The sequence below is a fragment of the Tamandua tetradactyla genome, chromosome 1 (genome assembly GCF_023851605.1).
Source record: "Tamandua tetradactyla isolate mTamTet1 chromosome 1, mTamTet1.pri, whole genome shotgun sequence".
Classification (NCBI taxonomy): domain Eukaryota; kingdom Metazoa; phylum Chordata; class Mammalia; order Pilosa; family Myrmecophagidae; genus Tamandua; species Tamandua tetradactyla.
Genome location: NC_135327.1, coordinates 8605401 through 8618648, shown reverse-complemented (window position 1 = coordinate 8618648; position 13248 = coordinate 8605401). Strand labels below are relative to the sequence as shown.

The window sequence follows — 13248 nt, the reverse complement described above, 5'->3', positions numbered from 1 at the left end:
CGGCTCCCCACTGTTTCCTCTGGGTGGAAGCAGAAGGCGATTCCTGCAGCCTTGGCCCTGAATGGTGAGGGCCGAGTGCTCCAGAGGACCACATTGCAGTACACCTGGTCGGCTGCCACCGCGGGGCCGAGTTCTGGCCACCAGAGGGCGCTTGCCTGCCATGGTCTTTCCAACATTATGCTAGAGAATTTGGGAAGTTAAGTCTTCTTGGAGGTTGAGACCGTGGCCCTGAGAGGGGAGGAACTCTCCCAAGGCTCTGAGGCCCTGCAGGGACAGAGCCCGGGTGTCTGACCTCTCCCGGCCTCTGCAGCTTGCTGGGTCACCCTGGGCTCTGTTCCAGGGGAATCTTCTCACACATCCCCGGGTGGATCTCCTTAGTGGAGGCTCCAGGGTTTGCTGGTGAGCAGCTCCGCTGGGAAGGCTTCCTGGAGAGGACAGAGGGCTGTGCTCCTTCTGCTCATAGGACCATTCATGGCACATGCACATTAGCTATTTGAAAGAACAAGAGGGAGTATTTCTGACCTGCAGCTAGATGGTCCGCAGTTAGGTAAGAGACCATAAATGCCTGCAAGAGCTCGTGTCCTCTGTTCCCGGGAAGAAAGAATAGGAAGGCAGCAGCCTGCGACTTGATGCTGTCCCCCAACAACTCAGACTCACTCTAGGGTATATGGAAGGCCAGATATGAGGCTTTGAAAAGAGAGCACCTGGGTGGCCGGAGGCTAATTCTGTGGCTGGAAAGACAAGAAGTGCTAGTGGAGGTCCCTCATGGGAGAGCCTGCATGTGCCCAGCTGGCCATGAGGGCACTGGTCTGAGCTGTGCCAAGGCAGCAGGACTCCTTGGTGATGCCGACACTTGGGCTGTTTGGGGTGTGGGCAGGAGCTCAGGTTTAGACTGATGAGCAGAGAGGGCAGTGAGTAGGAGTTACAGAAGAAAAACAACAGTGGGCTGGTAATGAAATCACAGAGGTTCTGAGTATGATTAAATGTATAGAAGAGTCAATGAAAGGGCAAAGCTAAGGGGAAAGAGGGAAGGACAATCTGTGATGAGTAGGGGAGGGCCTTTGAGAAGAGGGCAGTGGAGATGCTACATTCCCAAGTGTCTAGAATCAACACCAAGTGAACAGAAAAGAACCAGCTCTCCTGGACTCTAGGCAGAGGCTGGGCAAACTCCACGGGACAGTGGTCATGGATGACAGAGGTGGGTAGGGAACAGGTTTGTTAGAGCAGCCAGAGGTACATGAGGTCCAAGTGGGCAAGCGCTAGGCCTGGCTGGGAGGGGGCCCAGCAGAGAGTGTGAGTCATCAGATCCATAGAGTAGCTTTGAGGCTGGAGATCAGGAGCCAGGGATTCCAGGAACTGGTCAGGAAGCAACTTGACAAGCGAAGTGGAGTTGGTAAGTGGGTCAGGGGTCCCCCACCATCTACCAGTGTAGGCAGGGGGCTGGTGCACAGGTCCTGAAGTGGACCAGGCTGATGGCACAGGGGAGAGAACTGGACCTTGAGGCCAGAGGCTGTTGCCAGATGGGTGGGCTTCAGGCTGGGCAGACTGTTTCAGAATCACCCTGCTCAAAGAGACGCGGTTGGGCCCAAAAGGGCTTAGGAAAAGAAGGGCAAACAGAATGGACTTCTGATGTCAGGACTGAGCTGGCTTGAAGATTGGAAACCATTTTGATGCAGGGTATCTAGAAAGTTGTGCTTTTAGGGATGCTGTAGCAGCAGCTCCAAGGAAGCAACCTCAGAGATCCCAAGGTGACATGGCTTTTTTCTGGAAGCTTGCAGCCTCAGAGAACGAAGGTAGGATCATTCCGAACTGCTGACCTGAGGGTCTGAGAAGTGAGGGTCCCACTTCACCAGAAGGAGTGAGCACCAGATCAGGAGTCAGGAGACATGGATCACCCTCTTGGCTCTTCAGGCTGTCCAAAGAGGACTGTGGTCCTTTCCTCTCTGCCAGCCAGTCTCCCGAGTGGCGTGGGAATGAGCTGGCTTCAGGGAGCAGATTAGTCTTCTGTGCTGGCCAGCCAGCTTCTGCCTCTGCTTTCCAGCACTAACTACCGATGTCATGCACCAGTCCCTCTTCATGTCTGCCTTGTCGGCCCACCCTGACCGCTCACTGTCTGTGTGCTGGGAGCAGCACTGCAAGCTCCTGCCTGGAGTGGCGGGCATCTCGGCCTCTACGGTCGCCAAGTGGACCATTGAGGAGGTGAGAAGTGAGGATCCCTTTCTCCTCCCGTCCTCTTCCTTCTACTCCTCTCTCTCCTCCCCTCCTTCTCCCTCTCACCACGCTCAGGGGGATGGGCTTAGGAAAGGCCTTGCTCTGGCAGAGCCTGCCATTATCCCTGACTCTGCCTCCTGCTTATCCTTCCTGTCCACAGTCCCTTCTAGCTGTCCAGTATGGGAGCAAGACTGATAGGTCCATCCTGGTGTCTAGGGAAGGGGATGTGCTGCTAGTCCTGCTAGAAATCCAGCAAGTGTCAAACTTCAGCCCCTTGGCCTCAAGAGCAAGGGGCCTCACCTCACATGTCCAGCAGGGACGTGAGGATTCTCTTAGGCAGATAAGAAAAAGCAACATTGTCACTATCCAGAAGGCACCAAGGCTGTGTAGACCAGCCTCTCTCCTGCGCTTCCAAATCTCTGCCTCCTTGTCAACATGTTTTCTTTGGTTTCTAAGGTTTTCGGCTTTGTTCAGACTCTGACAGGTTGTGAGGACCAAGCACGGCTCTTCAAAGATGAGGTAAGGTGCCCGGGCAGAGTGGGAGACAGAGAACGGGTCCCTGTGCCATTGAGACAGCAGGAAGCAGGTGACCTCACCAGCACTACCCCCAGCGAGGGAGGGGCCGACGTTGGCCCACCTGGATGAGGCTAGTCATGGGGCCCACTCTCCAAGTCCCGGTTTAGGCCAGGGCTCAGTTTGGGATCTTTCTGAACCAACCTCAAGAAGGATAAAGCATCCTGGAGACAAGATTCTAATCATCCCTCTGCTCTCCACCCATTCTTTTGTTTTCCAAATTAGCCTCAGAGTTGATAATCAGTAAATTAAAGCTTGTTGTGAATGGCACTAGGGACCCTAAAACACACTTAAAATCAAAACCCAAGAATTTATCAACAACAGGAAACCTGAGTTGTAAACAAAAGAACTCTAGCTTTGGAGACGGTCTGGGTGTGAATCCTAACTCCGCCAATTTGAGCTGCTGTCTTTGAACCTCTATCTTCTTATCTGTAAAATGAGTATAATGTTGACCACCTCCTAAGGCCATTGTGTTCATTGGAAGGATGAATGAGTCATTTTATCTGACATCTAGGATAATTATGTCACTGCCATATATATAATCATATAGCAATATTACAGAGTGATATACAATTTACATCCTGTACCCGAGTGCTTAATACAGCAAGGGCTTAATAAAAGTGGCTCTGATTTATAATGTATAGTAGTTATCAAGGAAAGAAGAACTTTGTCATGACTTTCCTAATTTGCAGAGTTTGAAGCTGGAGGGGGCGTTTGAGTTTGTATAGGACTTCCTTCCAAAGAGCACAAACAGCTCCCCTGTGCATGCCCTTCTCCCAGGGAAAGCGAGATCTCAGCTGTCCATAACTGCCTACTCCAGGTCAGATACCACTATGAAAGAAGGCTGCCCCCCCTTCCCTGAGTGATCTGTTATCTAGGTCCCACACAGCTAGTTTCTTCATGTGATCCCCATGCAGTGAGGCTCCCAACCTCTTCCCACCCGGGTGCTTTCCTGGCCTCTGGGTTGGTGAACCTCTTGTCATCATGTGTGTCCAGAGCTGCATCTGTGTCCCAGGCGCCATTGGACCAACAGAGAACAAACTGGGCTGCTGGTCCCTAGATGTTTTTAGTTGGGATAAAGTGTATATGCAGTGAAATGCTAAACCCCATAATTCTACAAGTTTTGGCAAGTTTATGCACCCTGAGCTCAACACTTCAATCAAGATATAAAACATTTCCCTCAACCAGAGAATTCTTTCTTGGTTCCTTTCTGTAAGTCCTGACCTCCACAAGCAACTATTATTCTAATTTCTAGCACTATAGATTAGTTGTACCTGTTTTTGAACATCATATAAATGGAGTCATATAGCAGGTACTCTTTTGAGTCTCTCTTTTTGAACAATGTAATGTTTTTGAGGCTCATCCATGTTGTTACATGTACAGCAGTGTTTTCATTATTTCTGAGTAGTGTTCCATTTTGTGAATCTACCACATTTTTCCTGTTGGTGGGTAATTGGTTTGTTTTCTGTTCCCCTGGATTTGAACCCTGTATTTCCATTAGCAATACTTAAGTTTGCACTAGCTTTATTATAGTCACATAAAACCAGTTTGGGGGTTATGAAAGTCCCCAAATGTTTTTCATGTCAACTACAGTCAAACTAAGTTTTCCAGTGAGTACTTGTACCACTGGTTGTTATTTAAAGTTAATGTAAACCTTTACATTTATCTCTATTAAATGTTATTTTGTTGGTTTCATAGTCTCATTGTTTTAAATCTTGATTCTGTCATCTATGATGTTAATCAGCCTTTCTAGCCTCCTACAACTTGTGCATTTGATAACTAAATTTCTCTGTCTTCAGTACACTCATTTAAAGAAAAAGAACAGAGCCCCGAGGCACCCCATGAGAGATGTTCCTTTAGTTTGACAGGTCATAAATCAACCCTCTTTGGGTACAGGTTGCTGCATAGCCACTGAAGAGTTTGAATATGCAGCCCATACTTGCCTTTTATTCCTCCCCTTGTTTGAAGAAGGGTTCTCTTTCCCTTCAGGGTCTGTAATGTAGAAAAGCAAAGAGAAAAGGGGCGCTGGTGGATTGCTACATTCAAATAGGGTCTCAGGGTGGAGCAGGACGCTTGTGGGGCTGAAAATTACCGTACTCCCAGGATCTGGTTCATGTCATCAGTTTTCCCAGGTAGGACCATGTTCTAGGGAATGGGCTCGATCTGGCTGAACTGATGATCAGACAGTCAGGGACTCTGGTCAGGATGGTTTCTTGCTGGGACACAGACCATTAGATGGTTGCTTCATGAGTAAGAATTTAGAGGAAAACAGAGAGATGGTTTTTTTATAGACTGTCCAGTCTGATGGTCTTAGTGATAGTCTGTTCAATTGTCTCTTAGTCACCTTTCTTGCAGTCCTTGTGTATTTGTTTAATTCGTTCAGCAAATAATTATTGATATCTGCTCTGTGCCTGGCCCCACTGTAAGGTGATGAGGATAAAGAAATAAATGAGAAGAGGTCCTGCTCTCAAGCTCCCTGTGTAGTAGTGGAGACAGAATTGCAAATTGCTGTTTCTGGTGAGTGTGGCAATGAGAGAGTGAGTGCCAGGTGTAATGTGACCTCAGAGAAGGAGGAGGAAGCAGAGGGGCTGAGAGTGCAGCTGGAAAGCACTGGCAACTTCTTACTTTTTAATTCCTCCTTTCTCTTGGGCTTCTTGTGAATTGCACCTTTCTGATAGCGTAGAAGTCTTCTCAATCAGGTTTTGATGGTATTGATTAGAGTTTAGCATGGCCTGAAGTAAATATTCCATGTGTGGTTTCCTAAGGCTCTGCCTAGGAGAGTCCCTGGTCCTGTCTACAGCAGTGAGGGCCATTGCTGAGGTTGAATCATTGCTTTTTGCTCATTTTAGCCATTTTCCTGTTGATTTCCTTTATCTTCAAGATAAGAGCATGAGCTTTTTCCTGACCTCATGGCTCAGAACCCCCCACACACACCAGCACACATACGCATCTTACATGTTTTGAGATAATCCCACTGTCCCCATAAGCAAAACTGTCAGAGCACAGACTCCAGTTTTTGCTTTGAGGAACTAGAATCTGGGCCTTTGCTGTTAATATGGTGGCTCAGTTCCAGGCAATGCACAAGGAAGCAGTGGGTTCTCTGAATGATGATAAATTCCCATAAAAACCCAAGGTATATCCTGAGCTATGTCTGGCATTCCTCTCCGTCACATTCTGAGCTTTCAGACATCAAGGCTGTAGGTCTTATGGGTGGTGGCCCCAGCTCTTCCTGGAAGAGGGTGTGGAGCTCAGGGGGAGAGAGGGAGGTTCAGAGCCTGTGTCTGGGAGTGGGTGTGTCTGCACGGACACATCTGCTGGGATGGGCAAGGAGCACCAGCACCGGTTGCCTCCTGGTGTGTTGCTTGGCTGGCAGGCTCCACTCGTGGCACTCAGTATCTCGGGCGCATCTCCCCATCGAAGGCACCCTGGAGAGACAGTGTGAAGGCAGACCCTGTAAGAACCAGTCCTGCTTCGGTCTCTTTCTCTGAGGTGCTGGCTGCAGACTCCAGTTGTGAGACTCAGGAGGCCCTGTTTCACTTGAGGAGGTCACTTTAGGGTGTTTGAAAAGGAGTGTAATACAGATATTGCATCAGGACCTTTGGGCCTTTTGGGTATTAGGGTCTTCTTCCCACCCCCACCCCACCTTTATTTGTATATATATATAATTTTTTAGCTGTCGGAAGTGCTAGTTTTCAGAGCTTCCTTACGGAGTGACTAGTGAATGAAGAACCAGGTAACACTCTTTTCTCTGAGCTGCTGAGGAGACAATTTAGCCTCTAAGGTTGCCAGCCTCTCTGAGGCTGCCCCTTGCCACATCTCAGAGATCCTTTTATTCATTCTCACAGTGTTTACTGAACACCCACCCCCCAAGAGCCCTTTTGCTGCTCTGTAAGGCAGATGATCAGACCTCTACAATTCAGTGGCGTTTGTTGAGCTCTGAGAGCTCTAGGTAGGGCAGACGCCAGCATAGAAGGAGGGGCGGTTCTGAACGTGGGGAGAAGCACTGGCCCAGCTGACAGTGGGAAGAGCCTGCCAGGCAGTAGTGCAGAGTGAGCAGAGATCCAGAGGATGAGCCCATTGGGTGATTGGGAAAGGATCTGTTGTCAAAATGGCTTGAGCTGGGTTTGGGGAGGGCCCATGTGGTGCAGTAGGCAGGGCTGGGTTTGGGGGGCAGTGGCATCACCCCCTGAGCTGCCTGAGTCATAAGTATGGAAACCCCTACCGAGCACACAGGTTCAAAACGTGGGCTCTAGAGGCGCAACTCCAGCCCTTACAAGTGGGGTGTATCTAGAGTAAATTCCTTAGCCTCTCTGCCTCAGTTTCCTAGTCTGTAAAATGGGGGAACACTGTCACCTGTTTCATAAGGTAGTTACGAAGATTGACATACGTGCCTAACCCGTAACAGGTACCATGGAAGCTTTTGATTTGCTGTGATTTTTAAGGACTGAGCATAGGAGGATGGCACCTATTCAGAAATGGTCCTAGAACCCAGAGGAGAGGGTTCTTCAGGCCAGGTGGGATCAGTGACGACGCAGTCCTCCTGCCCCAGCTCAGCCAAGCCCACCCTACTGAGAGGCATGGCCCTGCTTGTTCCCCCATGTCCCTAAGCCCACACAGCCTCCCTTCTGAGCTGTGTTCATCTCACTCCCTCCTCCCCAACCGGCTTCTTCTCTCCACGTCCCTACCCGTATACCTGTCCCCTAGAATGAACAGTTATCAGCATTTTCCATATTTACATCACCTACTTTTGGGTGAAGCATTTTTATAGACATTCTGGTGTTTCACTACCAAGTACTTTAGCATGCATCGTTAGAAACTAAAGACTGTCTACAAAACTCCAGTATTGTTATCACACTTAACAAATTGACAGTAACTCCTTTTTATCATCTGGCACTCAGTCAATATTCACATTGACCCCAGAATATCTTTTGCAGTTGGGTTTTTTTTTGTTTTTTTTTTTTCTTTGACTCAGGGTCCTGACAGGCCTACATATTGGTTTTGGTCCTTATTTCTTAAATACCTTCTATGTTCTATTCTATCATAGTCCCTCTCCTTTTAAATTTTTTAAAAATTTTTTTCATGATGTTGAAAAAGTCTTGCAAAATGTGCCCTTCCATATTCATCTCATTGCTTTCTTGAGATGTCACTTAACTTGTTCCTCCAACTCGTGTATTTTATGTAAACTGGAAGTTATATCCAAAGGGCTGGTTAGATTCAGATCACCCAGTTTAGATCTGTTCATGGTAGATCTCTCTCTCCTCCCACTGCCCCAGCAAGAATGGCTCCTAGGTAATCCTGGGCACTTCATGGTGCATCACAGTGATTGCACGTGACATCTGCTTGTCTTGCTGTTGGCAGCACTAAGACTGGCGAGTGGGCTCATGTGGGGACAGCAATAGCAGTTTGTTAAAGTCACTGTCAGTGTCCGTGTGGACTCAAAGGACATTTGCAAATGAAAACACTGAAATTCAGACCAGTCAGCAGAAAGAGCATGTGTGTGTGAACCGGGGAAGCCAGCGGTTGTCTTTCTTTCCTTCTCTATCCCCATTGCTGTCTTCCTTTTTTCCTTTTTCCCTCCTTTCTCCTTTTCCTTTTCCTTCCTCTTCCCCTCCCCCTTCTCCTTTCCTTCCCCTCACATGTCCTTTTCTCCTATTTTCTTTTTCCCCCATTTCCCAAGCATATCCCAACCTTTCCTTCATCCCTTCCCCTTGACCCTTTCCACTTTCTCCGCTTTCCACTTCCCTCCCCAACCCCTCAGATGATTGACGGCGAGGCCTTCCTTTTGCTGACACAGGCGGACATTGTGAAGATTATGAGCGTCAAGCTGGGTCCAGCCTTGAAGATCTATAACGCCATTCTCATGTTCAAAACCACCGATGATACCTTAAAGTGACTGGCCCAGGGCCAGGCCCTCCTCCAGCCCTAGCTGGGCTCCCTCTCCAGCTGATGCTTCCTTCCAACTTGAGTTCCTCATACCCTACCTGTGCCCGTACCACCTTCTCTATCTGACTAGGGTTGGGCCTCCCTCCAGGGCTGCTTCTCAGAAGGTGCAGGGAGCAGAGGTGGCCAGGGGAAGGTGGAGTCCTAGCTCCTGAGTCGTGGAGCTCATTGGCCTTCAGGGTGCAGTGGGGCTGGGAGCAGCATTACTGATGGAATAGGTTGGAAGTACCCTGCCTGTGGTAGTCCCATATCTCCAGCCACCTTGTTTTATCACCAAAGGGTAGTTTTCGAAGCAGTTAAGAATAGTGTGACAGAGTAGGCATCTCTGCACACTTTTCTTTTGTCTCTTTCCTCCTACCAAGATTTGATCCTGCTGCAAGCATATCATAAAGACACCGTCCCCCTTTTCTGTCTGCTAGTTTTGCTGCCCTCATTCTGCTGCCTGGTTTCCTGGGGCATATCCCCTGCCATGGCCCAGTCAGCCCCCATTGGCTGAGAGCCCTTGGCTGTGTGAGCCTCAGAAACATGTTTTCATTGGATCCTTTGGGTGTCTACAGCTGCCTTTTTCTCTTTTGCTCAGAAATGGGAGATTCTGAGCCAAGATGCCTTCTTGAGAATGCCCAATTCTGGACTACCCTGGCCCACCTGACATTTTAGTGTCCTGTGCCAAGTCCTAGTTCCAGGCAGAGCGAGTAGGTGTGGAGTTTGTTGAGGGCCCATTCATGTTTCCTGTACACTTTTCCTGTGTCAGGTCTGGCAAGGAGGCAGCTTGGCCCAGTAGGTGATGTAGGCCAGAAGGTCAACCCAGTAATATGTCAGACAAGCTCTGGCCAGGGCAGCAGCTCTGGCAGGCGTAGTATTGCTCAGAGCTGGGCATAGCATCCTTCTCTGTGGCTGTGGATGTCAGCGAAGATACCTCCCATGCAAGTCTCCTATCACAGAAGTTTAGCACTCTGTCTAACACACACACCATGGGATCACATATGACCTGTCCCTTAGAAGTTTACTGCTTGCTCTTCAGGAGTCTCACAAAGGCTACTTGAGAATTAGAAGTGGGGAAGATAAACTTTTCTCAGTCCCTTATACCTCTTCTTGTCATTCTCCATCTGTTGGTACTGACAGCTGGGTCTCTCCTGGGACTCTGGGACTTGGAACTCTCTGTCCAAGTGGGGGCTCCCCTTGCGCTGTGCCATTGCCAGGCCTCCTGTTTCTGAGAAGCAGCCTGGGCGGGAAGGGCCAGAGCCCCTGGCAAGAGCCAGCCTCCCATAGAGGTGGAGAGTGACTGCAAGCTCTGGGACCCCCAGGTGCTAAGATGGGGCCTGCAGGGTGTGAGGCCGTGGGATCCTTCCCCAGGCCCCTCTCAGTTGTGTGTGTGGAGGGCACCGTCAGAAACAGTGGACAGAGTGCAGATATGCAGCTCATTGTTGGGAAAATGTCAAGGGCTATTGTTGTTGGAATGAAACTTCATTTTTCCCTTTGGGGCAACCCAAAGCTCTGCTGATTCCTCCCACAGCCCAGAAGGATTCCCCTTCACATAGGCCCAGTTAGCTTGGCCCTCAGCCAGACTCCCACGGCTTCAGAGGTCCTTCCCTTTCAGCCCTCAGAGGTGACTCTGAGCAAATCTTTCTAGAAGGAACCTGGGAAAGCCCTGCCCTGGGGTGCTGGTTGGGTTTGCAGAGTTTACATTGGTGGCCCCTTGGCCAAGAGTAAAGAGGAGCAAATCTGAGCCTCTCTTACCTTTAGTTGCCTGGGTAAAGCTCATCAATTCCTTGGCTCAGTGTGTACCTCTACAAAATGAGGAGAAATACTCACCTACTTTGTGGTGTGAAGAAAAAGCAGCAAGAACCCACAGCTGGGGCTGTGAGCAGTCACCAGCTTCTAAGAGAGGAGCTAAGGTAGGCTTTGCCGTGTGCATCTGCCAGCCACAGTCCTGGTGCTTGACTGTGGTGTAGGCAAAAAAGGCCTTAGAAAAAAGGGCCCCAGGTCTCCAAACTGAGGCCTCAGCACTTTTTATACTGGAAATAAACCAAACCATAAAAAGTGGAAAGAAATCTGCCTCTGTCCACCTTACGGCCCCTTCACCCCCACTCTGTCCACAAATGAAACTATTGTACCTTGACCTGAGGAGAGCAGTGAGGGAAGGGAGTTGGTGCTGGTGCTTGGTTCCTGGGTGCCCTCTGCCCTGCTCTCTGGCAGCAGGCGCCACTTACACTCCGGCCCCCATCAGCCTCACCCAGTCCTTGCCCAGTCCTGGCCTAGGGTAGGGAGGGAGAGTTTTGTTTAATTTCTGAAGCTGAAAGAACGATTCCAGAGTAAGAAATTAAGCCTCCTCGCACTTTCACTCACATGCACTTTGGTGGGTTGTGTTTTTGTATTTGCCTCTTGTATGTATCTGTGTGTGTGTGTGTGTGCGTGTGTATGTGTGTTATTTAAGAGAATTCTCTGTTTTAAGCTAAAGTGACTCTTGTGAATCTGTTTTAGGTACACAGAGGGAGAAAAAGTTCAAACAAAATGTGGTGTGTTTCATCAGTGTTTTGAAACTACATGAATAAACTTGAACAACCAGATGATGTGCAGCCAGCGTCTTTTTCTGTTTTCATGGAGGAAACAAAATGAGTATTGATAGTGCCATTATTGAAATGTTCTCTTTGCTATTAATTAGGTGCCCCAATGGATCTGATCTTTATGCTACTTTAAAGATGGGAAGCAAAGGATGAGGATAAGTGGGTACACTTGTCTGGATTGAGAAGTGTCGATAATGGGAGTCCCCAGAGAAGACTGTGAAAACCAGCTTGATCCTTGACATCTTAATAAATGGTCAAGGCCGGAATATTCAATGAAGTTTCCCGTTTTTAAAATAATCCCAAATTTTCTGGCAGGGAAATGGCCAAGTTGAATGGATAGAACTTCTGAAGGTTCCTAGAGTTTGTAAGGAGATGGAAAAGTGACAGAAATGCCACATTTGACCACTTCAGCCACTTTTTTTGGTCAATACCCTTAATTGCTTTGTCCTGCTGCCTTTCTAGACTACTTGGCTAGAAGATTACCCCCCGTGGGGCTGTCCACAAGCCCATCTTCTCCACACCTTGACCTGCTGCTTAGGCTGAGCAGATTGGGGCTGTGTAGATGAATAGTCTCTAGCTTCAATGTGAACCCTCACGGTTGCCCAGAAAGTAGCTATTTTTTGGGTCAGCACTGACTCTTCTGTTCAGGCTCCTCAAACCTCCTACCCACATGCCTCCCCCATCATTTCTATAGATGCCCTCCCACCTATGCCACAAAGAAAATGGAACTCATCAGAAGGGTGGCTTCCTAACACATCTGCAAAGTCCATTCCCACCCACATCCACCCTTCCCTCTTTCCTTCTGTTTACAGTGGGAGAGTTTACCCTTCTACTTGACAGAAGCTAACCTCTACCAGCCATGTCAGATATATGAAAAAGGAGCACTGAGAGACAAGAAAGGGCTCTTGGGAATTTAAAATATGGTTGCAGAATAAAATCAACACAGGGATTGAAAGATAAAGTTAAGGATATCCCATAGAAGTAGGATAAAAAAGATAAAAAATGGGAAAGAATGGTTATGAAAACCTCAAGGACGAGTTTGGAGGTCCAGTATACAACTAGCAGGAATTCTTAATAAGAAAGAAAATCAAGGTCAAAATTAACTTTTTTGAAAAAAAGAAATTTCACAAAATTGAGGGACACTGTTCTCCAAACTGAAAGGTCATGGAAAGTGCCCAGCACGATGGATGTGAAAGGAATCACACCCAGTTATATTACTGTGAAATGTCAGAAAAATCAGAAAATGAAAATCCTGAAAGCTTCCAGACAGAAGAAATCAGGTCTCATCCAAAAGAACATGAATCAGAATAGCACTGGACTTCCCAGTAGCAGCACTGTGATAAAAAGACGATGGAACACTGCCTTAATAATTCTGAAGGAAAAGATATTTCCACCCGAGAATTCTGTACCCAGCCAAATTATCAAGTGTGAAGGTAGAATATTTAAAAACATAAAAGGTCTCAAAAATTTATCTCCCAAAAAAAAAAAAAAGTTATCTCCCGTGCACCTTTCCTCAGGCAGCTATTGGAGGATCCGCTCCACCAAAATAAGAGAGCAAATTTAAAAAAAAGAGGAAGACATAGGATCCCGGAACCTGGAGATGCAACAAAGACAGAGAAAGGGAATTTCTAGTGTGATGGGGCAAAGAAGGGCCAGGCTAATACCTGGCCAGGGCAGATGAAAATAGGATGGAAGACTCCAGGAAGGACAAAAACAGAATGGACACATAATACAGTAAGAGGCTATTTTTAGCTCTACCAGAGCATTTATGTAGATATCAAACCATTAAATGAGGCAGTTATTAATTAAAAGCAAAAGTTTAAACAAGTGTGTGTGTGGATGGGCTAGACGTAAATGCCCATGTTCTATAGTAGGAAGCCACTTTCAGTTTTAAAATGGAAAGATCAAAAAAAAAATAATAAAAAAAAGTTTATAAAAGAAAAAAAAAAAAGGAAAGATC

The 13248-nt window shown here is 47.8% G+C and overlaps 1 protein-coding gene across 5 annotated transcripts in view; it reads left to right on the top strand.

Annotated features, from left to right (window-relative positions):
- Positions 1 to 13248, top strand: part of L3MBTL1 (L3MBTL histone methyl-lysine binding protein 1) — a 39376-nt gene that overhangs the window by 25250 nt on the left and 878 nt on the right. For 2 of the 5 annotated variants that reach the window (XM_077168179.1, XM_077168185.1), the window contains exons 20-21: positions 2042 to 2199; positions 2668 to 4677. In XM_077168179.1, coding sequence (XP_077024294.1) covers positions 2042 to 2199; positions 2668 to 2856 — 347 coding nt within the window. In that variant the 3' untranslated portion in view covers positions 2857 to 4677. Of the gene's footprint in view, positions 1 to 2041; positions 2200 to 2667; positions 4678 to 8542; positions 10620 to 11205; positions 13245 to 13248 lie in introns of those variants that run through there. The other 3 variants (XM_077168191.1, XM_077168187.1, XM_077168182.1) reach the window with 3 other exon arrangements.